A 25485-nucleotide genomic window follows, 5' to 3' on the forward strand; every position below is an offset into this window, starting at 1 on the left:
GGTAATGAAAATGCTGGAGCCCCATCTAGTGCATGAACATCTAACACTGCTAGAGATGTTATAAAATGTGTCAGAGCAGAGAGGAAGAAAGGCAATCCCATTAGTGGTAAATTTTTTGCTTTTTGTAAAGTAACTTGCATTACTACATCAATAATGGATTAGAAGAGAAAAGTGTAAAAAGTAGTGATTAAATGCAGGTTTATTTGGGGAAGGTGACTCCATAAAGGTTAATCTTATGGTGCCTTAAAGGGAATGCATGTATTAAAAGATTTAACTGCATTAGAACCCAAGTATGAGCAGTCCAATTGAAGGCTAATTACAGTCTGAAAAAATTACTGAAACACCAGGACATGTTTAGCACATTTAAGTTAGATAAATCTGATTAAATCCAAGCACATTTGACCTTGCCCTGTTGCTTTGTTCCAGAAAAAAAATTGTTAATAAACATAAAGACTGAGACTTCAGGTTTGATTATGCAATTTAGGATTGTGGGTGAAATTTTGACTCCATGGAAAGTCAGCAAGACTGTTGGCATTAATTTCATTTGCATTAGCTTTCATCCTTGGATTTTGAGATTAATTTTCCTCAGAGAGCTAGGATTTGCTGTCCCTGTGAACTTGAACTTCACTGCAAAGGTTTGGAAGGAAATCCTCTTAGAAAAACCAATGTTGTAAGTATAATGGGCTGGCCAGTAGTCTCCCTTTTCCACCAGAGAAGAGGGAAGTTGCCTTTGAGAATCTGCTAGAGCCTATTTTAAAATAAAATTAATACAGTGCATTTTTTTAACTTGAAAAGTGGGAAAATAGTGGGTTTAGTCTTTGTGCATTTTGGATGCATAAATGATTCATTAGGAAAAAGCGTTTTTCTTCTAAGCAATTCACCTTGACTGGTTTAAGTAGTTTTCTTTCCATGATTATGTCCATATTCAAGAATAAAAAGATTTTGTCAAAACCCAAAATGTTAAATATTACTGTTATTTTATGAAATTCAATGATTGCAGCAGTATAGAAAGCTACATGTATATAAAATTCAGGCTTTATTTGCATGTTTTACGATTATGCACCTAATTTGAGTACGAGTATCAATTGGACATCATTAGTTTATTAACGAACATGTTATACCTTCACGTGCTAAATGCTTTTTTGGATAAATAGCTAATTGGTGCTAATGACCTACATTTTTGTTTGCAATTTAACTATATTTTGACCAGACTATTGTCAGAAATGGGCATAACACTGTGTTTTGTAAGGCACATGAATTTATAGAAGGGCTAAGAATTTTAGAAGACTACTGGGGATGATGTCACCCAAGTACAGTGTATTGAAATATATTTATGTTTTTCAGTGGTAGTAACTAATATCAGCTACAGCAGATTTTTAGTAACAAAAACTTACTATAGTGATTTTCTTCCCTATAATGTATTGTCTTTTGCAGAGTGTACTAATACAACAAGTTATTTATTTCAGCATTTCATGCAGCCTAGGATAATTTGTTTTACAGAAAGTAAGTTTTCAGTGCAAACAGCGAAGCTTTTCTAAATGTAATCTCTGGATGATGAGAGATTCTTCCCTGTTTTCTGGATTTAGGAATCGTACATTTCTCTCTAGAGCTTTAAATAGTTTAAGCACAGTTGTGTTTTGCCCTCAAAAGAACATCTTTTCAGCTTAGTGCTGAATTAGAATGCAAAAATCAAAAATTACCCAACTCAAACTGATGTGTCATGAGGACGAATAAACTGTTATGTAAGCAAATAAAAAAAATACAGTTTTTACTATAACCTGAAGAAATTAGATTATTTCTGTTGACCTTATCAAATCTTGTACCTGCTGGAGTGTTTTAAAATCACAATCATTAAATTAATGAGGTTTTTAAAAATAATGTAACTGTAAAAAAACAACAAAAAAGGAAACTCAAGATAATGTCCATGTTGCACATTAAACAAATTTTACTGTCTGGTTGTGCTTCAGCATATTAATATACTAGTAGCTTGTAATACAATACTTAATCAAAAATACTGTGTCAAGTAGTATTGGCCTTGAGGTCAAAATCGGTAATATGGATTGTTATGGGAGCCACACAGTAATCTGTGCTTCCACGTGCAGATCATAGGACCTGGTCCAGCATCACAGGAACATTGCAGGGGGTAGTTTAGATACCACACAAGCAAATGTCTATAGCTCATCAGGGTCTAGTAGGCTGCTTCTAAGCTGCTGTTCCTTCAGTATTCATCACTTCGTTCTCGTAAGAGATACTTAGGAACTTCACACTCTGATTCCATCATTCTCGGCTATTGGTCCCCTCCTTCCACTCTCTTCTCAAGAATTTTCTGAAGTCCAGTTGTTTCAATGGTCATGTTTAAAGTGCTGTCCCACAAATACTTTTATTGATGCATATTTATGGAGTGGGTGAGCGTGTTGCAAATGTTAAAAACTTCTTCAGCTAGATTTGCTGCCAAATCTAGCAGATTGCATAACCTTTGCTAGCACAACTATGCTATTGCTGATTTGAATACCTTACTAAGTAAGAGGCTTTCTCGTTGCCTCCTTCGAAAATATGTAGTTTGTAGCCTGTGTAAATATGTCTACAGACCTGGCAGAAATTGTGATTGTGAGTGATACTTCTGTCACTCAAATATAAGTCATGGATCTTTTAGTAACTTGTCATTAGGGCTCCACATTTGTCCAACATAAAAGTGACGGTGACAACTCGAAACACAGTTGTGCAGGTGACTGTGACTTTGAAATGTAGTTTCATTCATATATTGGAAAATAACTTATTTTACTTTTGCATTGTTCTTGCTGTTAATCCTGTCCAAGAGTAATAATTTAGGGTTTTTTTTCCGCTTCTGTGGTTTGATTTGATTGTGATTGCACAAGAACAGATAAACCGGGTAAAAGGTACCACCTTTACATGTTTAGCTTTCAGATATAGCTCAGTTTGCGCACATTTAAAGGACAAAATTGAACTTCAGTGATTCAGCCTAACAAGTCCTTTAGTTGCTGGAAGAAATGAATGCCGATGTCCTAAAATAAAGCAAAAGTAAACAAACGGAACTCAAAACCCCACCACTTGCACCAAATGCGGTAGTTGGAAGCTTTATGCAACAAACTTCAAGATGTGTAAAAGTAACACTGGGAGTTAGATTTTCAAACTTTGAAACAGCAAGAGCTGTGAAATACTATTCTGAATGTGCTTCATTTTATCACAGCATTTAAGAGATCTCAAAGTGATCTTATTTCTGCCAAATGCCAAGGTCTAATGACAGAGTTGCTGTTGCTTAAGTAAATGTGCAGATTCTATATTAGGTTGTAGAACTTCTGCATCACTTCTAGAGAGACTTTTCGTTATTACAGGAATTCTAAAAAAAAGAAAAGAAAATCCTAAAGATGATTTGTCCAAGTTTACCATCCTGCTACAGTAGTCATAGTTTTTAATATATTCTCCATGAACTGTTAGGGTGTATGAGAGTGTACGAGTTTTGTGATCAAGGTTGATGTCAGCATTTGAGAATTGGGTTGGGTGATTTCTTTAATTCAAATTGATTGTAATTAACTATCTTTTTGCTACATGTTATTTTAGGAGAATGAGAATAGGAAAAAAGTAGTTTTATTCTAAGTGTGTTGATATTAATTTAAAACTTACAATGGTTGCCATCAAAGACAGTTCTGTGGATACACCAAAGCTCATGTGAAAAATGTAATGCATTTTATTTCCATGTTTAGATATTGCAAATGGCTCCAGTTCAGGAGGATACCGCCCCCCTCCCAGAACAAAAGAAGTGATCATCAATGGACAGACAGTGAAACTAAAATACTGTTTTACTTGCAAGATTTTCCGTCCACCTCGTGCCTCACATTGCAGCCTTTGCGATAACTGCGTAGGTGAGTAAAAAAAGATATGGCAGATGTTCAATTTATTGGCTTATATATTGTTATGAATACTTTTGATATGAGAGAGAAAGAGTTAGTGACAGGATTACTCAAGAGGTCACTAGCTGTGTTCATCCTTCTTTCCCGTAAGCTCTGTTAAACGTTAACAATTTTAGAGGAGTCGGGAGATTTGGCCTAACAGATAGTCATTGCTAATCTAAGAATATCTTCTGGTGCATACATCTTTCCTAACCTGCTCTGCCAGACAAAGAACACACCCAATTCGAATAGGGATGCATAGTATGTGTGATGAACTTCCTAGTGCCGAGAACCAAGCTTTATGCGGAAGCGCTGTTTCCTTCACCAAACTAAACTGAGGGCAAGGAGATGTTTTTTCCGGTTCATCACGGGCTAACTGTAAGGCATAGTTAAAATGGTTAGGGCTTGCACTGTGACCAGAATACTCACTGTAGGTGATTCTTACTTGTGAACAGTTTTAAGACTAGAAATTTGAAAGTCAGAATCCATAAGAAATAGCTGGGCAAATGTCATTTTGAGAGTAAGTAGATGTTGTCAGGACCTAAGGATATTTTGTAATGATAGGTTGGGTTTTTTTCCTCTGAACATCTTGTCTTTTTTCATTACTCTCTTCTTTGGAGGGCAGACAAGGTGATTAAGATCTGCTTGCATTCAAAAGCAAACCAAAAAACCCCCACCAATCAAATCTGAGTAGTTTCTAGTTAATTAGATCACATTTAGAGTTCAGTACAGCTGATTAGCACACTGTTGAGCCTGGATCTTACACATTCAAGAAAATAATGTAGAAAGATGTCTCCAGCTGAGAAATGTAATTGCAGCATTCAGCAGTGTTATTTTTAGGTATAAAGCAGTCATTGGGAGAATTACAGTTTCATGTTTAGATGATATTCATTTACGGAGTACGCTTACATCAGAGTGAAAAGTTTAGCCTTTTGGCCCTATGCAGTTGATTGATATCTGTAGATGGTTCCTTCAGTAAATAATTTTTTCTGATGTGTTAGAATTTAGTAAGTGTTGTAAAAGCTGTTGAGCTTGGCAAATAGGGATGTTTATGAATTGCAGTTGACACATTTTCAGAAAAATATTTTATCTGATATGTAGTCTGGATTTAAAAGTGTTGTATTGCTCAGCGAACCTGATAATATGAAAATTAAGTTGTTGACCAGTGGAGTAAATAAAAGTTGAAGGCTGTTGTCTTTACCGAGAGTGCATAAGTAAGAGCAACTCCCGTACACCCATCCGGGAGCTTATTTTAAAGTAATGTTTCAGGTTTTTCAATACACTGGTATGAAGGACTTTGTTGCAGGTTATTCTGTAGTCTGGTGGTGACCTTGTCATGCTAAATTTGGGAAACAAACTCCATGAAACATAATATTAGTGATGGCAAGGAAAAAACTCAATCTTTGCTTTCTGATTATGTCTGTGATGAAGCAACAGATGTGAATTATTATGAATGTAGATCAAAAAAGTCTGAGCAAATGACTTGTAAGAGTGATAATTGTATCCAAGATTAGTCTTTTCTGCTCATAAAATAGCTATGATCATTGTAATATCCTCTTGCACATTTTTTAATTTGAAGTTGTGTTAAAAAAAATCCATCCCTTCATTGGAATGAATTTGCTGTGGTTTTTCTCTTCACCATTGAGGAATTACAGTCAGGATACATTGCATAGTATTTCTGTTTCCTGATTCAGTACAGGTATTTGTCATATAGGTATTCAGGAATTTTGAAGGAAAAAAGTGAAAGCTACAAGTACCTTCAGCTAATTTTCTGTGAAAAATAGATGTCAAGAAAATAATTTTGCTCACGTACTTGTGGAGAACCAACAGTCTAAGAGCATACGCTTAATCAGAATGTGTTACACAGTTTACCACCTCTCAAGTTAGGGTTGTCATATGATGATGCTTTTATTTAATTTTAGTTTGTGAATAAATCTTATACTAGCAATGGGTGTTCTTGTGCCACTGTCATTTGCTAGTTCCTTACTTGTGTAACTAAACCAACGCAAAAATATTCCTGCTTCGCAGGCATACAGATACATAAGTAACTTAATATTGCAACTCACTACCAATATGGCTATGCATTCCTTTCTACCACATAGTTCTGGAAGCTTTTGCTGCAGAGTTATAAACTAACTACAGAGACTGTGTGATACAGGAATGGAATCTTTCTTCAAACCAGCACTCTCTACTCAGAAAAAACAGTATGCTATTTTTCCCTAAAGGTGTTTTATGGTATTGGGCAAATGAATAAAGTGTGAAAGAAAGGTTCTTTCGTTCCATATTTTCTATTGATGCTTGTCATTCTGTAAGGAATTCTTAGCAACATTTTAAATATGTGAATAAAAAAATTATTCCTTGTTTTTTTCCCTCTTGAATTAATCCTAATGTTCTAGTTGTCTAGTAAGCATATCTGTTACTTGTTTCTAATTTTCATTTCCTCATTATTTTTTAATAAATGACTACATAGTATATTTAGATAAAAATATGAAGAAATAGCTTTTTAATAAAAAAAAAAATAAAAAACCCAAACAAACCATACCAAACTAATTTGAGTTCTACCTATAGTAATACTTCAAACTCCTTTAGCTTTACAGTATGTTCAGAATAGTATCCAGAAAAATCTGGATTTTTATACAAATGTAGTTTGTTGCATTTTTTGCATTTGTTGCATATTTGATTGACTAAATGTTCCCTGAGACAGATACCTTGGGTGTATTCCTGACATGCTTTCTTCTAACTGCCTTTTAAGAAGCCAGTGGTTGGCCTTGCTTCTGAAATGACCAAATGACTTTTAAAATTATTTATTTATCTATTTATGGTCATTTCAACACTAACTCTGTAATTTCTGTTGTTTTGTTTTGGGGTTTTTTAAATTTAATTTCTATAATAAAAGCATCTTGACTATTTCCAGACAATCTGCTTCAGTATAGTACCAAATGACTAGTGAGAAACAGCGAATAATAATTAACAAGCAGTAAATCAACTTAGTCCAATAATCTGTCTAAAGCATTCCTGGTATTCACATGCCACAGTTTTGCTTATCAAGTGAAGTAACTGATACAGACTAAGGCAAAAGTCCAGTATGATGGAAGAAGAGATCCATTTATATTAATCAAAAAGAATATGGCCATTTTATTTCTTTCAAAATCTGTGTATCATAAATTTGTGTGTGACTGATGGATGAAAATAGCTTTTCTTCTTCAGTTCCATGTTTCTTTCTTTATGTTTCTTTCAACACGTGACTTTTCCAGAGGATTCAAAGCTCAAATTTTTGAAGTTGGATGTCACAACTTAACTTTAAAACGTTTAGTTTGATTTTTCAGGATCACCGATGAACATGAGGATGGCATGCTAAGTTAGACCAAAGTTTCAGTTTGTGTAGTAGCCTGTTTCCCACCTTCCCACCATGGCCAGAGAGAATCCCTGGGGAAGAACGGGAGAGGAGGGCAGGCACTCAACAATGCTTTCTACTGAATATTCTTATTTTCAGCATATGCCTTCTTGAACCTTGGGAGATTATCTTTTTTTTTTTTCTTCCCCCTCCCCCCAGCTCTTCATAGATCCTAGTTGGATTTCCTTGTATCTAATACATACTTCTTGAGATGGGGAACCATAATGCCTGTAGTGCTGAAGGCACACATACCATGCTGGCATTTTATATCAATGTCTCTGGTTTCTGTAGGAGATGATAGGATTCCTTTCACTTGTAAGTCTGGTTGCTTTTTTATAGATCCCAAACATGAGACCAAGTGTCAAGTTTTTGGCAGAAATTTTGACAGAAAATATTCTGTATTGGAAGCCAATAGACACCCCTTTCTGGTTAAACCATTGCTTCTGTAAAGCAGTTCTGCCAGGCAACTGTAGGTATTGTCTTTTGGTTTTGGTATTGACCAGACTACATTCAATTATTGTTTTGAAAATACAATGTGTTAGCACTCTTGTTTCATTACCTTGGTATCTCCCCTCTTGCTTTCAGTTCTTTTTCATGACCTTTGCCTACTTCTTTCCTTATATTTCCTGCAATGAGAAGAGTACAATTTTGGGGCCAGAGTTGTGAACCTGTTAAACCTTGGTTCCTGGTCTTGTAGAAGTGACTCTTCAGCTGAAGAGTTAAAACCACAAAGTTGGCTGCTGTGTCCTTTTTTAATTCTTCTTCTTTTGTATATTTTTTCCAAGGTTTTACATGCGAGAAACGGCTTTGGCTCTTTCTATTTGTGCTACCTTTTGGGGCATCCAAGAAGCTGCTGAATGGAGTACGCAGCAACACTTAAAGAAGTGATATTTTTTTTATGTTTGTGCCATCTGTATACTATGTGTAATTTAGAAATTCAGGGAGCATGTCATGTGTGTTAAAGAGTTTTTAAGTCTAATTTTTAAGGAGATATGGTAGGAAGTCTCTTTATAAAATATAATTGTATAATAGGTTACTTCATAGAGAAGTGCAGCTTTTATATACTGGTCTGCACATAAAAAAAGCTAAGATGATCATAATACCCAACTGTGTAAGTGATATTGTAAGCCACAGATGTCAGAGTAAAGATTAGACAGAAATTGCCAAGAAAAATCGGGAACCTGAGACAATAAATACTTACATTTGGTGCAATAACAATTTGAAAGATGGTTAGGAATTCAAAGGCAGATACAGAAGCATGAAAAAACCCCTGTGCTTTCATGTAGAAAAGAGAGGAACAAGTTCATAAACTTTATGGATGCTGATACCTGGTAAGGATACTGTGCTTTCCCTAGGGGCAAGTTGGGATTTTTAACTCTCTTCCTCCATGGTGGGGTGTGTGTCTGGCACTTGTTTGGTTCCCAACTTGTGAAGGTGTTGACAAGAATAGGAATGTAACTAGAGATTGTTAAGCAGTAAGGTCCTTTGCTGTGCACTCTTTATACCTATCAAAGAACAGTCATTCTAAACTGCTGCTGCTGCCTTTAAAAATGTCACCATTAATGTGCATGCTAAGGGATTTGTTGTTAATTAGTCAACATTTATTATTGGAGGTAGCAGTGAAGTGGGCTATGTGACAATATAGTTTAATTACTATGAGCTGTCCTAGTGCAATGGATGGATGTTTTCCTAATAAATCAATTGCTATTTTTGTTTCAAAAATTAAACATGTTTATTTTCTTTTTGTGAATAACATTAGCCTACTACTATTGAAGTGATTAGCATAGAAAAAGTTGACACTGCAACTGATTAGCTTAAAAAAACCCCACCCAAATATCTTAGCTATCTGGGACAGTATTAAAGTGATTTTAAGAGTAAAATATTTGTTGAGTAGCCCTTGTATTTGTGCTTCTGATTGACCTTTTGTTGTAGATATCCATGCACATTATTAATTCATGTCATTAATATAGGCCCATCTTTCCCAATGTTACATCACTGTTTCAGTTTGCATCACCTTGTAGATTAGTGTAGTGACCAGAATGTAATGTGAAGTAAACCTTTGGTGACTATTTCCCAAAAGTAAATTTGAAGCTAGAAGGCTCTTTCTGTACAATTTGGTTTTCTTGGGGCGTTTTGATTTGGGATCAGAGTACAAAAGTACTGAAGTGTGGTGATTTAAAGGATCCATTGTGCATTGTCCATAGCAGATGTTCTAAAGTAACATCAGCATGCATATGAATGTAACTTGCAGTCGGTCTGTTGTTATTCACCCTCTTTTTCGTATACGTTTCTACTCCAATTTCATTCTGTAAAAGTAGCAGCAGAAGCATTGTCAAGGGAATGACTGTTACACAGGTGAATGTCTAAGTTAAATTGATCCATGCATTTGATTGCTGTTGGCAATTGACGGCAAGTCCCATCAGTGGCTTTTTAAAATATGATTAAATAAATAATTTTCAGAGGAGCAGAGGAGTGATGACTTAAGTCAGTGGAACTGAACTTCTGAGCTAAGGATAGCTTTTGTGAAGTTTGCCATGAATATCAGACACAAGATTTTTTAGTAAATAAGTTAAATTATCAGACGTTCTGAAGTGACTGTAAGGGATTTAATGCTACAGTTATATTGGCTTTTGTGCATGTGTGCATAACGCAGCAGGCTGTTGGGATTGGACTGCTGTGTCTTAGAAGAAAACAAGTACTTTTTGTAATAAAAAGTATTCCTTATGGACTTTAAAAACACCATTTGTTTTCCTAAACATTTTAAGAGCACACAGATTCTGAAAGTCCCATTATCATACAAAATGTCAAATCAAGAAGCCTGAATAGATGTGATCATATCATGACATCATAGTCCTACAAAAAGCCATAATTGTCATCATTACAAATCCATGCAGATGTGTTGTTATCTCTACATAATTGTTCAGTGTGCATCCACAACAATGGACTCTGTAGTCCTATGTCGTACTGCTACTATCAAAAGTAATTTTGAGTAATGCTGGCCCAGTTGGTTGAGCAGTAATGTGATTTTTCTTTTGACTGACACAAGATTTGAATAGCAGGCTCTTCACTCTATTTGCACATGTTCAGTAAAGGTGATAACATTTGATGAATGCCTTAGGCTTGTGTCTGTCTTTACCCTACAATGCTTTACTTCAGTGGGATGGAAAAATTAGCAAGTGAATTCTAACTTGTGCTCATTGGAGTCTGCTAGTAGTTTGACCTGGGCATTTTTGCACCAATACACTTTTTGTCTTTGAGATCTGCATGCACATTACACTTTAGAAAAATGTGTGTTGGTGTACAGTGATCCAGTGGAGCAAAGGAAAAAGGAAGCAGTTCATAAATAATAACAAATGCTTCTGAGATCACAGTGTGAACAGGTGGGAGAAGCTGTAAAGTGAAGGGCCAGGCTGGCCTAAAAATGTTCCATGTGAAAATGCTTTTTTGTTCCTTGTAAATTATAAAGCTTTCATTAAATGTTTTGAAAGAGTAAGGGAAGCATTGGGGTCATTTGGTATGGGGTTTCCTGGAGTGTAGTGATTGAAAAATGGAAGCTGAAAATTTAGGGATTTAGCAGTCTACATGCTGTGCTGTGGAAAAGTAGAGATTTGACTCTTTTGTTCTGGACAGAAAGGAACATGTTTTGGTGTGGCTTCTGAAGCAAATGCTATAAATGCTCCATGTATAAGAACATGGCTTATTAAAATGGGAAATGTTCTCATTTAATCTGAGATATCCAGCAGTTAATGTTTTCATAAGTTTTCAAATGTAAATATTTTGGGGAAGATAAAAACTGAGAATGTCTAAGGTATGATGTAACTGATACGCTGTTCTGTCATCCAGTTAGCATATATTATTAGGTAAGTGTTAATGAGATTAGTGACTCGTGCTGACAGTTTGCTGCTTGAACTTTATCCTCTTCTTTTCCCCACCTGTGTGATTCTCTCCTTTGCTCCTATTCACACAGCCCTTAGTAACACACAGCCATTGGTAAGTCAGTTTTTCTCCCTAAGCAAGGAACAAAAATAGTTTTTTCTTTCCTGCTAGTTCAGGGGACTGACCTGACTGATTCATCGGCAGCTTAAACAGTGAAAGAAGGAAGTAGGATGAAGTGGCAGGAAAAGCAGCATGTGATCATCTCTTTCACTGTTACTAGGCTTTTAGATTGGCCCAGTTATCTGGTGAAGCCTCACCCTTTGGATTTGATTATGAGGCGCTGCTGGCTATCCTCAGGAATTACTACCCAAATTTGAAGTTGCTGATCACTTGGGAAAGCCTAGTAAAATAAAGTCACTGTTGCAGGTTTAGTAACAGCTCTCGAGGTTTCTTAGGTCTTTGGTTTTCTGTAGTCTTTACAAGCAGCATTTTTAGTCTCCATTTACTCATCTCCTGTTTTCATTGATACGAAACTGTTACTGCATTTTCTCATTCTTTTTTGTATGCTTCAGCTTTTGTTCTCAGACCCTGAAAAATTAATCGAAACTGGATTTTTCCTGCACTCCTGATAAGTGTTAACCTGTAGTAAAGTTGGTGTTACAGCTAAGCTAAATAAGCACTTAACTGCGTCTGAAAGGGTCATTTCACCTCTTTTCTGGCAGTGTGTTTTCACTGCTTCACTTTGGCCAACTTTGGTGTTTGTTACTGTCAAAGAGCTGGTTGGGGAGCTAGGCAACAGAAAATTAACTGTACTTTTAAGTTCAACTGGCTCTGTCAACCAGCTCCCCACAGGGTAAAATGAACACGAGGCTTGGTGTAAGGATGGAGAGCCATAAGCACAGAGGCAAGAGATTGGTTCACAGGACTGCTAAAAGGGGAGAATCTGGGCCATCATTTTAGCAGTACTTCTTGATTAGGTAGATAGAGTTGTAATGTCATACCACATCCTGAAGGCAAATACATTAGCAATACAAATACGTTGCTGTTCTTCCTTAAAACTGAGTGCAGGAGATGATCTATTACTACTTTTCTATCCATGGGATGCTTCCATAGGCAAACATTTCAGCCCTTGCAGCTTGCCTTCTCCCTGATTAAGAGTTCTAATCCACTTTTTATTATCAATAGTTTGTATTACCAATGTTTTGGTTCTCTTCATTTGCCTCAAAATTTTTTACATTAATCTTGTCATGCAAGTATGATCAATTTCAGCAATACGTTAACTGTACTGTATGAATTTAAACCAGAACTGCAGTTATCACCTCAAAACAATCTTATTCTTCTTAACAATCAGTTGCATTTGTATTTGCTCTGCGTTTTAAATTTTGGAGGGCTGGAATTCCCAGGTTTTCTTAGCATCAGAGGTTTTTTTATTTGTCAGTGAAGGTAAATCTTAATTTTGCTGCCAATATTGTCCAAGCCAAGTAGAGGCGTTAGGTAGAGCTTCCTTTTTCAAATCGTTGGTGGTTCAGTTTGCAGGCATTTGGAGTGCTGGAGGTGAACCTTAAGATAATGTGGTGTTTGTTCATTAATACTTATTTTAAGCCATGTCTTTTGTAAGAAAGAAGAAACAGCTCTAGATTTAAGAGAGTTTGTATTTCTTAACAGCATTAGAAGTTTCTGCTTAGTTGTTTGTTCGTTTTGCCAGGATTGGCTGTTTTCTCTTGCATTAACAACTAAGCAGAGCAGGTCACAAGCTATACGGCTGTTATCTTTAACTTGCATTTACGTATTTATGCTCTGCTAAGTAGATTAATCTCTTGCTCTTTAATATACTGTTTTGTGGCATATAACATAAATATCATGTTCCTTTCTATTTTTATGACTGGGAAAAATGAGTCCAAGTTTATTAGTTCACAACAACCATGTAAACCCTTTAATACTTCTTTTTCATCAGGCTTGATTCAGATACAGGTATAGATCAGCTAGACCGATATGTAGCAGTGTTTCATATCCAACCTTTTCTGTCCATTTCTGCTTTACAAACATGTTAGGTAGTTACTTAGCTTCACAATGATTGGCAAGGTATTTATTGAGAAAGCAGAGCATTTCGGTTTACCATGAAAGTTTGAGGACAGAAATTGGCGCGGAGCGGCAAGTAGATTAAGAATATAATGTCAGTCTTTATTAGGGAATATATATGCCTATGTAGAAGTATGTGTGTTTATAGACAGGGGTTTGTGTGTATGTGTGTGTATTTCTGTTTGCATTTATCTGAATCCATCAAATAGATGTCTAATGTATCTAAATAGTTTCATGCCTAGAAACTGAGCTTTGTGTGTATATACAGACTTCATCTTCCAAATATGTATTATAATTTGTTTTTCTCTGAAGCAGCAGAGTAACCTAGGATTATGCTCTTTAAAAGGCTCTGTAACATTATTTTTCTTGGTGGTGTTATTTCCTTATATGTTGTATTAGGTGCCCATTAAATAAAGTGTAGTGTTTATCTGAACATAAGGACTCATTCAGAAGCATAAATGTAAAAATAAGCATTGCTGAAATGTGATGTCAACTTATTTTTGGAATACAACTGTATTGCACTGAATAAAGGTCGTATTGCCTGGCCTTTTAGATACCAGAGTGTTTAGTTCCTGGTATTCTTAGCAGTACTCATTGAGTCAAAATATTTCTGAAGCCTTATCCTAAGAAAGTTCAGTAACTTCACCTTGTATACCCCCATTGGAATTTGAAACAGATTTAGGGCAGAAACATGTGGTCCAAACAGCTGTCATGCAAAACCACTTAAAAAAACCCTGGAAGTCTGGTGAACTCAGAAATCTGTTGTGCATGTTGTTTTGACTTTTTTTAATGAAGATAATACTAAATACATCCTTCAAGGAACAGCTGTAATGTAGGTCTTTAACCTAAAAACACAGCTAAAATAAACTGCTGTGCTTGGACAGATGTGCCTTTTAAACATAGGGCTTAAGGATTTCAAATTTATAGCTTGCCTTTACTGTAGAATTACAAATAGTTTGATATCATACATCAGTGGAGGCACAAAAGTCACAGAAAACGAAACAGGATTTGGACGAGGATCAGAGAGACAGAGTCAGCATGAGAGCATCTATCTGTCTGATGATCTTGGATTTGATTAAAAAATTCAAAATTCTGTTGTTCCGTCAGTGTAATCTCTCCAATGCAAAGTTAGGAAATGCCTGTTTGTTTCCTGACAGTTATTCTGTTTCCATTTCCCGGCATACTGGGATGGATGGGGAGGGGGAGTCCAGGCTGCCTAGGGAGAAGCAGAGTGAACTGTTCCCTCTTATTTTCCAGCATTTGGGCATTTTCCCTGTGTAGGGACCACTTGTTTCTAACTCACCCTGGCCTTTCCCTGTCTCATGAATGAGTTAATCTCCCAGGAAAATAAAAGGAAAGGGTTTGAGTTAGTAAAAGTGGGAGGCTATAGCACAAAGGGTAACAGAGCATTCAGATGACATCTACCAATTTTTATACCACATGGTTTACAGAAAATTCCTGCAAGATTAAATAGATTATTTAAGAAAATAACCAACCCCAAAACCAAAAGGAGTACAAGCAAATTTTACAAGACTGCATGAATTCTAACATTTGATAAATAGTTTATGTGAATTATTTTGCTATTTATAATAGTTCTGTATGGCAGCGTCAACTCTTAAGAGGAAAAATAGGTGGTCTGGAATGGACACAATTTTGAGTGAAGCAATAAAAGGAATTGGGAGGGTATAAAGTATTTCATATACTATAATGATGGATGAGATGATAGTAGACAAAAGTCAGAGGTGTGATCATGACACGTATAGATAAATCAACAGCAAAACCTCCAGTTTTAAGTAGAAAAAAAAACTATTTTGAAAAAATAAAGTACAGGGTAGTTGTACAGCTCAATATGACAGTGGATACATACATGCTTATTGGTCTGCACAATTTATCACAATAATGCTGTTAGTTTAACAGGAGCTCACCTCAGCCATGCTTTGATTTCTTTGAAAGCTGTAAGGTTTCCTTAAAATACTCCTTTTTTTTCCTCTTTCCATTTTTTTCCTTTCTAAATAAGAACTTCTCTGTGGCTGATTTGCAAATGCCAGTTGTGAGTTTTAATATAGTATTCAGAGAGTTTTTTCCAAATAAACAGCATTTTATTAATCGTTTTCCATTTTTTTTCTTCTGCCTCTCATTTCAGAACGGTTTGATCACCACTGTCCCTGGGTAGGCAACTGTGTGGGGAAAAGAAACTACAGATTTTTTTATATGTTTATTTTATCTCTGTCCTTTCTGACAGTCTTTATATTTGCATTCGTTATCACCCACGTCATCCTTCGTAAGTATGCTGGTGAAATCAGATTACGTATGTAGCCATTTGCTTGAGTTCTTTATTTTTAAGTTAATCTTTTGATCATTCAGGGTTTATTTATTTATTTATTTATTTGCCTTTTCTCTGAAGCTTCACAATCCCCAGTAAGTTCCATTTCCGGTCTGTAGTAGACCCTGGTCATGATAGTCACTGATCTGGCGCTGGCTTTATCTTAATATAGTGTTAATTTTCTTAATTTTTTTTTGGCTTTTTCTGGGTTACTTAATGGGAAAGCAGCACACATGCTGTATGTCTAAGGATACAGATAGTATAATTTTCTCAAAGAATTTTTGTGTGCTTTTTTACGTGTAAGCATGGGTCACTTACCATCGGAACAAACATGTAAATTATTAGGAAATAGATTGGAGCTATTTTACACTTTTTGTTGTTTGCTGTTTGGTTTCACATCTTTCTCTACCCTATTTTTAACACAAGTTACTTTCATTTGCATAGACATTCTGAGAACAACAAATTCATAATGGAATGAATAAGCTGTAGGAAGACGAATATTCATGAGCTTAAGATTGATTTTTATTTGAATTCTGGATTGGATTTGAGGTCAAGACTCTTGTGGGTACTGTCTTATTTTTTTCCACAGGCCTAACAAATTTTGTTAGCTCCTATATGATGACGATGATCTAATTCATGGTGGAGATTATATGACTTGTCTTTAAAGACCTTTTGTATGTTCTGGAGGTCTTTTAACTCTATCTCTAGGAGGCTTAGATGTTCCATCGTTTCACTAATTATGTAGGATATTGCTTTGAAGATTATTTCTTGAATAATTTTGGAAATGTGATCTTTTTATTTCTTTATATTCTGTATTATAATGGAAACCTGATAGAAGTAATAATTTCAGTTTATAACACATTTATAAAGCAAACTTGATAATGGCAATATTTAGAGAATGTTTTGCTGAAAAATAAGCTGGATTATGCTCAATTTCCTTCACTGCTTACACTGTGCAGAGAAAATTTGTATTTTAAAAAGTGGAACAACTGCTTTTGTTTGTGCTTCACAAAAGGAGGATACAAAGCACTGAGTGCCTCTCCTATAGCTCAGAGACATAGCACATAGGCTAGAAGTAGGGGCACCTAATTCTGAGGGAGTCTGGAACAAGTTGTTCTCACTGTCAGATACAGCATTTCTAATACCAGTTGAAAGAGCAGAGATAAGATGTACATATTGTTTAAAAAGAGGAAAGTAATTTTTGGAAATAAAATGTTTTCCATTAATACTGAAATCCTTGGCATTTATTTGGGCATACTTGAGTATATATATACATACCTCTTACACTGAAGAAGGAAGCATGGGGTTTTTTTCTGTCATCATACTTTGCTTGAATTCAGTAGTTGAAACATTACCAGTCTCACAATGTAAAGCTATTTTTGAAGCTGACCGACCTTTATTTCACAAAGACTTCAGTGCTTTTTTCTTTAGCTTTCAGCATATGAATTACCAATATTATGCCAGGATTTTGTGTTCTGTATGTCAAGTACATTTATCCAGTGGATTTTATCTTTACAGTGTCCATACCTAATTCTAAGTATGAATTAGACAAAGGTCGAAGAAATTAATTATGCCTCTGTGTGGTTGAGAAGCACTTCAGCATTATTTATATGTTAGAGATAATGTATAGTAAATGTTAAATGCTGAACTGTCTACCAGCTGTAAAATATTCTTGCTATGGAGGTTTATCTACCTTGGATGAGACAGGAAAAACCTTTTTAGTTGTATAGATTGGTTGGTCCTCAAAGGCAATGGGAGCGGGTATGAATTGTGATTAGTTCCTCAATGTTTTTTTACTACATCTGAGCTTCAAGACCGGCTTTCAAATTTATCTACTATAATCTTGACTATGTCCACAAAAAGAATTCTTTACATGTAAGGTTTTCTTACCATATTGATCACTCTAGTCTCTCTGTGCCTACCATGCTTCTAGAAGTCCTCCTATCTACCTTTCTAGTAGTTACCACGCAAGCACTTTTGTTATGTTTTGCAGTCAGGCAGTTCTTCAGCTGATGCTAACCAGTAAGCAGGATTCTCAGTTCTTTAACCTGGACCTTTGCACTTGGCATAGACTGCTTTCTGTTAGTGTGTCTGAATAAAGTCTCGGGTTTTCATCCTGGGACTATGATCTTCCTGCTGTTTCAAAGTTATCCATATGTATATGCATAAGTCCTGGCAAAATTCTTGGTTCTAGAGGAAATCCTGCTGGCTTAATAAAATCTTGTTCTTAGCTTTTCCAAAGACAGTCTTAGCAGGATAACCTTTAGTAACACTTCTCTTCTGACAATAGTCTTTTAGGAAGGGACTGAGGGATATTTATAGCAACTTGTAGGCATTGATGTTAAAATATAAAAAAATAAAAATAAATCCTTTTGGTTCATTCCCTAATAGGGAAGTTCCTTCTCTGACCTTCTTTATTACATAGGAAACCTGTTTTTAATACTTGTTGTAACCTGGCTTTTTTATAAATTTTTGTGGGCCTAAGTGGTGACAAGATAGGAGATACATCTTTTTGTTTTCTGTGGCCGCCTGAGGCATTCATTGGAAATCTTCCTCTTCCACAATTAAGAATATGTCTACATATTATTGTTGAAGATAATTAAATGAATTTGTAAATCAGATACTTTAAAGGTTTCATCTTGCAAGATTTTATTCCATCTCCCCAAGCTTAAGACATTTTCAGTATAGTGTCTGTCTTAACAGTCACTCAGCTCTGTTCAAGGCATCAGTATTTCAACTGTTTGTTGCAGTGAGAAACCATCCCCTCCTGATGTATTGGGAACTGCTTGGAGGAGTGTGACCAGCAGTAGGGAATAGAAATCACACCTACCTGCTGCCATTGCCATTAAGGATTGTAAAAAATAGTAAGAAGTTAGGGGAAGTTCCATTAGTCTTGTTCTTTGAGGCTAAGAATTATGAAAATCTGAAAAGGCTCAGAAATACAAGGTAAGTAACTTTCCATTTTTAAAGGCAAACAGTAAAATTGACCGCACAGGTCTAGAGAATATATATGTGTGTACAAACACACATATGTATTTTTCTTTTTTTGTTTTAAAGACATGATTCTTCTCTCTTCCTACAAATCTTCAGGTGAATTTAGCTAAGGGGAAGATTTTTGTTGAGGGAAAGACTTTCTGCCTGATACATTTAAATCATTGAAGTTATACAGTAAAATGCAAACTATGTGGCTATAGCTGTATGACATTGAGTCAATTTCTACAAGTTAACTTACTTGTTGCAATCAACAAATTGTCAAATTACCCTTCTGTGATTAATACCTCGTGGTTGTGGAACTCAAGTGGATGCTTCTGCATCTCTAGTTCATTGGATCATGTGGCTCTTTGAGCTGTTTTTCAGCTACTCTTTACTCTTACTTGCCCAGAGGCAGCAAGCACTTATTAGAAAAACCTGTGCAGGTGGAGTAGGAGCAGGATTATAGTTTACAGAATATGTCTGCTTCCAGAACAGAGGAGGGAAAGTTGACAATCTGGGTTTACAGAAAAAAATTTACAAGTCAAAAAGGCACTTTGAAAAATAGTATTTCAAAATAAAAAAGTAGCTTTTAATTTTTGTTTCCATATTAGGTCTGAAAAGAACAGGGATAATCAGAAATCTTGTTCATGGGAAAGTATGCGTGTATCAATTTGTGGTATGACTGAGAAAATCCCCTGCAGATGTTAAACGTGATAACTTACCCAGTGTTTTTTCTGATGTTGTTGCTGCTGAGACACATATTCTCAGATTTGTATTAGTAAATTTATTCTATCATTATTTGGTTATCTTTATATATTACTTGTGTTAACTATGATGAAAACAGCCTGTAGTCCAGTTTCTTACTCAGCTGGTAATTTTGGGTTCTTTTTCTACAGGTTCTCAACAAACAGGGTTCCTCAATGCCTTGAAGGACAGTCCTGCAAGATATCCTTTCAGTGAAACAAATTTTAGATCTTATTGCAAAATAACATCTGAGATGTGGTTTTGCTTGTTTTCTTGCTTTGTTGAATATGTGCATTTGGGACTTTTATCAGTTAGTGATTTCATCACTTCTTGCAAAACAGGATTTCTTGCCATGTGTTGGAGGTAGGAAAGGGACTATAGCCTGGGGTGTTTTCTATTCTTTATCTTTTGCAGAGTAGTACTGTTGACAAAGGTCTGTAGTTGCCATGTGTGATGGAAATATGCTCCATATGTTTGTGATGGAATTCAGAAATATATCTCACAGTATATATCTCATGCTGTGGTTTCATTTAAAATATTCAATAATTATTCTACTTTTTCAGCAGAAACTGTCCAAAATGGCTGATTCTTATCAGGATGGAAAAAGTAGGTTGTGGAACAAGTGAAACAGTAAGCTTGTCCCTGAAGAGTTCAGTTTCTGGAGTATTCTTATGTTGATTTACTGTTTTTTCCAGAAGTCATTTTCAAGTATCAACTTCTATTAGGTTACATAATGGTATGCACATGCATACACAGGGACTACTCTTGTTGTTCAGCCTGGAGAAGAAAAGACTCTGGGGAGTCTCACTGTGGTCTTTCAATATATAAATGGGGCTCATAAGAAAAGGTAGAGAAAGACTTTTTATCAGGGCCTGTAGTGATAGGAAAAGGGGCAATGATTTTAAACTAAAAGAGGGTATATTTAGGTTGGCTATAACAAAGAAAGTTTTTAACGGTGAGGATAGTGAGGCGCTGGCACAGGTTGCCCAGAGAAGTTGTGGCTGCCCCATCCTTGGAAGTGTTGAAGGCCAGGATGGGTGGGGCTTTGAGCAGCCTGGTCTAGTAGAAAGTGTCCCTGTCCATGGCAGAGAGGTTGGAACTAGATGACTTTTAAAGGTCCCTTCCAACCCCAACCATTCTGTGGTTCTATTCTGTAAATATTCCATTTTCTTCTTATCACTTTACAGGAGCTTTCTGTACATTTTCTATTCCATGAGGATGGAAAAGGCTCCTTTTGTCCAAAAGCAGCTAGCATAATGGAAAAACTGGAAGCTGACATAAATACTGTTTAGTTTCTTAATTACATTTCTGTACCGACTGTAAGCTTCCTGCTCTTCTTATGTTTCAAATAGTTTGTGTCTGAATAAACAGTTTGCGCCTCTCACAAAGATACATTAAAAGAATTATTTTCCATGTGCCTCAAAGTCTGCCCTTTCCACAGAAGAGTAGAAACAACTCTTACTCTGTCACTTGTAGTTGTGCATATCTTTGTTGTGCAGATCTCACTTTCCAGGTAGTTTTTCCAAGTGTCAAATTCTGCAAATATGTTTTTTTGTGTATATGTGTTCATCAAGTAGAGTGACTGAGCTGTGAATTCCCTTTTTAAACAAAGCCATTGTTCAGGGTTGGGGTTTTTTTTGTAGGAGAGATTTTACAAAGCAAACCCAAACTGTTCTAAATAGCATAGTAGCTTCCAATTAAAACAATTGCAGTCACTTCTTACAAAAGATGATTCTTTCAAACTGTTTGCAAAGTGAGAGTAGCTTTCAGTTGCCCTTAAATCAAAAGATAATTGAGGATTCTTGTACAGGAACAATGGGCTGCTTATTTGTAATTTGTATTCAGAGATGTGCTGCTTTGAAAGGCTGAGAAGTGCATCTTGTTGAAACAGACGGGTTTGATAGTGATATGTTGGACAACTTAATAGCTTGGTTACAATTCATAACAGTAAAAACCCAAATTGTTCCAGTAGTATTGGGAATGCTGCTTTGGAGCAAGCTGATCAATTCAGGCACAGAGAACATTGCCATTTCTAGCTTGCTAACAACACTGTGTGGGATACCAAGGGAGTGTTATACCATATTATGCTAGTAAGTTTTACTTTATGTTGAGAATATATTGCTTTTTTGTGTTTGGCTTTTCATTAATGCAGTCATATTAATCTAACATAAACACCCATGCTGTTCTAGAGATCTTTTTGTGGGGAGCTGAAAGAAGTCTCTCACCTGGGGAAAGAAATCCTTTTCAATGGGGAAATGAAAGAGACCTTTAACTGAATTACTACGTGGAGGGAGAAACTCACTTCTCAGGGCCCTCTTGAGTGTAATCATGGCGAGGAATATCCTGTTAGTGGTGTGCTTGGTCATCTGTTGAGGTTTTAGGGAGCTCTTCTCCCTCTAAGGTTCCCCTTTTCTGGCCTGGTGATTCTTCCTCTTAGTCTTGGTGTGCAGATTCTGCCCAACTGTGCTCATCTACTATTAAGCCTTTCTTAATATTTGTACCCTATCAAAGCCCTGTTTCAATTTTGCATAATGTTTTGGGGCTATTTCCTTTTTTTACACCTTTCTGAACCCTTTGCTAACAACAGCCTTATTTATTCCCCCTGATTCCCCTTGCTTTAGCACAGTCAACGGAGTCTGAGTTTCTGTCTTGTGTTGCTTTGACTCCCTGTAGTTTGAGGAGGAGATGAAAGGGAGAGACTAGTGAACATGCTGCTCCAAAAGCAATGCACTTCAATCAGCCTGTTGTTTTTGGAGCAGATTTCCTTAGAATGCACGTGGCTATTTTCTGGCTTTTAAACCATTTTGAGTGAAGTAGGTTCTCAGGGAAGTTATATAGACAGCTCAGGTGTTTCCCAGTTCATTAGGTGAGAATACCTGCAATATAAAACTTCACTGTTAACTGATACTGGTATTATTTGTTGCAAAAACTTATGTCCAGCCGGTCTCTGTAATGGTGAGAAGCTATCATATTTCTCTTCGGTTATTAGGCTCAGTGATAAGACTGGTTTTGTATGTTTTAAGGCTGTGTCCTTGTTCTGGAATGTTTTGAGTTGATGTTGTCTTGGAAACTGACTTCACTAAGCCTTGATACATGGTTAATATACAGATTATTTTTATCCTAATCTTTTCCAATTGTCTTGTTCCTACTGATTTATTATATCTATTTTTCTAGGAAGCAAAACCTTTTCTGCTGTTGATTCATGTTCCCTTAAAAAAAATATACTGTTGAAGTGTTTTAGAAAATAACATTCTCAAAGCCAATGTATTCTGAGTTCATGGCTATTTAGGTGTAAATAAAAATACTTACAAAAAAAAAACTGTGTCAGGAAGCCTTCTATAGAAAGTTGCTGTTTATGCTTGATTATTTAAAGTTTAGAAGCATCTTTATTGTGTTACTGCTGAGACGATGACTCCTTTAGAGTTAAAGGAATACTATAAACTCTAATAAGTATGCAACACTGAGTGCTGGCTGACTTTCCCAGTATACCGATCTCACTTTTAAAGTCTGGTTACATTATGGCATTTGGGTAATGCAGTTTATGAGGAGTGAGAACACAGGTAGTTCTAGTGGTGCTCACACATGTGCACGTGCGTGCCTACTCTACTTTCTTGGAGGTGTATGTGTACCCTCTTGCTGCTCCCTACAACATGTGGGTGAGAAGGCACCCCATGAGCTCACATGTATACCTCGGGTGTGGGTCCCCATAAGTTGCACCCTGTACTGGTAGCTTACTGTCTGGATGCAAACAGTGTTTGACAGGGAGGGTGCTCTGTCTGGGCTAGGTAGATGCCAGCAGGGTGACTTGTGGCTGTGTCAAACCGAGTTTTGACTGCTGCTGTTCCCCTTCAACTGCTCTTCTGACATTTTTTATGATTTTCTTACAATTTGGTCTGATGCCTCCTTCAAAGAGACTTCTTGTAATTCCTCAGCTACTGTTTAATAGCAGCACAGTGACTTGGGAGTTGATAGTCTTCCTTTTTAGCATGTTTGGGGCAAATGCTGCTGAGTTTTGAGGATTCAACCCCACACCAAGACAGCAAGTGGACTTTATATTTTAGTTGGACTGGTGCACTTTGATGCTAGAGTTAGGATCCCTATCAGCATCTTAACTTCAGTAACAGAAGAGAGACAGGAAGAGTCTAGCAGTTAGAACATATGACTGAGATGCAGTGTATTCAGTTGTAGTTGTACAGATCTAGAACCCTTAGTCGTGGCTCAAGATTCCCATTGTGCACTAAACATTTGTACAAATGTATCTGTTCAGTCTTTGTTATTCAGCTAGCCTTGGGTTGCCTCTCGTGTTTGATCTTCCCCTCACCCCGTCAGAACAGTTATTTACTGTTACATGTTTATTTACCTGTCTTAATATAAGTGTGATGACTTTTACAGCATGAACATGAAAGTTTGATTTTCAGCAATTAAGGTCAGAACCACTCATCAGTAGTTGTTAGCCTTTTTCAATGTTCAGATCCTTAAATATTTGATGGGGTAGATGCCATTCAGTAGCCTGTACACTAAAGCCTAATGACAGTAATTTTTGCTGACACCTTTGAAGTACCCCAAAGGGACTTGTGTGCTATGACTATGCCAAATTATGTGATTGTAACTACTTGTTATTTGATTTTATTTTTTTTTTCTCATTTGTATGTATTTCCTTGACTTTCAATTACTGTGCTGGAAGCTGTGGTGTGTTTTTTCTCAGTATGGTCTATTGTTGGCCTCTCAGGTTTTCATACGTATTTGATCAGCTCCAATCAGACAACAAATGAAGACGTAAGTTCATAATATGTTTCTACGTACATGTTTCTAAATAGTAATGAGGAATTTTTTCTCTTATTCTTAGAGAAGTCATGCCTGCATGCATAATACTGTGAATCCCTCAGTAGGAAAGAAGGAAGAAACCTGGTCGTGCTTGATTCAAAATAGCAGAAGACATCTTTTGGACTGTATTTCTTGTGGCTTGAATATATGCTGGTTACACAGTGTGTCTATTATGATTTACATCCACAGGACCTGTATCTTGGAGTAGGAAAATAGAAGAGAGGAGACAAAAACCCAAGTATATACTGTACAGTAGGGAATTACTAAATAATTTTCAGTATCTCTTTTTCACTGGGAGTCCTAAACATTCTTTGACTCAAAAATTGCTTACTGTAAAAATGGAAAAGTGTGTTGAATTCTCAAAACAAAAATTTCACTCTTTATATTATTTTTTCTTTGAAATTCCTCTGCCAGTCTGACGTCTAAAACCTCTGGCAAGGAGTATATCATTAAGTTAAAGGTCAACTTTCTCATTTCTACAGTTGTCCAATTTTGCACATAGGTTTCCATTGTGTTGGTGTGGAATAGCAGTGTGTGAAGGCTTCGTGTGTCCTTCTCTTGCTAAAAGGAGAAGTGCAAAACAAATGAAAGGAGAAAATAAAAAGTTAGGCTGATGGTATAAAAAGCTTGTTGGAATTCAGGAACTAATTAAGAAATTACTGCAGGCTTTAAACTGTTTTATTGTAATTTTCTGTTGTACCTTTTTTCATAGGTAACTGTCAAATACAAAAGTATCATCTTTGGGACTGCCAAACATATTCTGTTATTGTTTAAGGTCATGGCTAAAATTACACATTTTACAGTAAATACCAATCAATCAGAAAAAGATTACCAAGCATGCTCAGACTGAATTGTGCCTCAGCATCAAGTATCTAAGCAATAGCCTGTCTCTGAAGAAACATGCCATGTTAGTAAGACAGATGAGATACTCTGGTATTCCCCAATTACTAGGTTTAGGCCGACATTGTCTCTCTAGGTGGACCCAGTGTGCTTCTACTATCCCTTTTCCCATCACATAGATGTCTCTTTTGGACTGTTGAAGGTCAGATAGCAGGGAACTACGGCAGTGTAACCTGTCAAAATTTCAAGTAAACTTTTTGGAAATTTCATTTAAAGCATACATTCATTTCCGGTTGGTTACAGTAAAGCATTCTACTCAGTCCTTTCAAGTATCTCACAAACAGAAAAGCAAGATAGCTAAAATAAAATGTAGTATGCGCTAGAAGGTAGTAATGGCTGCTGTTGCTTCATAGTATTTTAAAGCCATTTGTGAACTTTAGGGAAGATAATGTTGTGTGGTATTGCATAGCTTGAGAACTTACCCAAGAGTATGGGAAAGAAATGCTCTATTGCTGACTTTAATG

At 36.2% G+C, this 25485-nt stretch overlaps 1 protein-coding gene across 1 annotated transcript in view; it reads left to right on the plus strand.

Annotated features, from left to right (window-relative positions):
* The window catches only part of ZDHHC14 (zinc finger, DHHC-type containing 14), a 102278-nt gene that overhangs the window by 65015 nt on the left and 11778 nt on the right, over positions 1-25485 (plus strand). Inside the window, exons 3-6 of the mRNA XM_010010375.1 lie at positions 3723-3881; positions 15401-15538; positions 19450-19498; positions 23971-24073. Coding sequence (XP_010008677.1) covers positions 3723-3881; positions 15401-15538; positions 19450-19498; positions 23971-24073 — 449 coding nt within the window. The remainder of the gene's footprint in view (positions 1-3722; positions 3882-15400; positions 15539-19449; positions 19499-23970; positions 24074-25485) is intronic.

Source organism: Nestor notabilis, unplaced genomic scaffold, assembly GCF_000696875.1.
Source record: "Nestor notabilis isolate BGI_N333 unplaced genomic scaffold, ASM69687v1 scaffold13262, whole genome shotgun sequence".
Lineage (NCBI taxonomy): Eukaryota > Metazoa > Chordata > Aves > Psittaciformes > Psittacidae > Nestor > Nestor notabilis.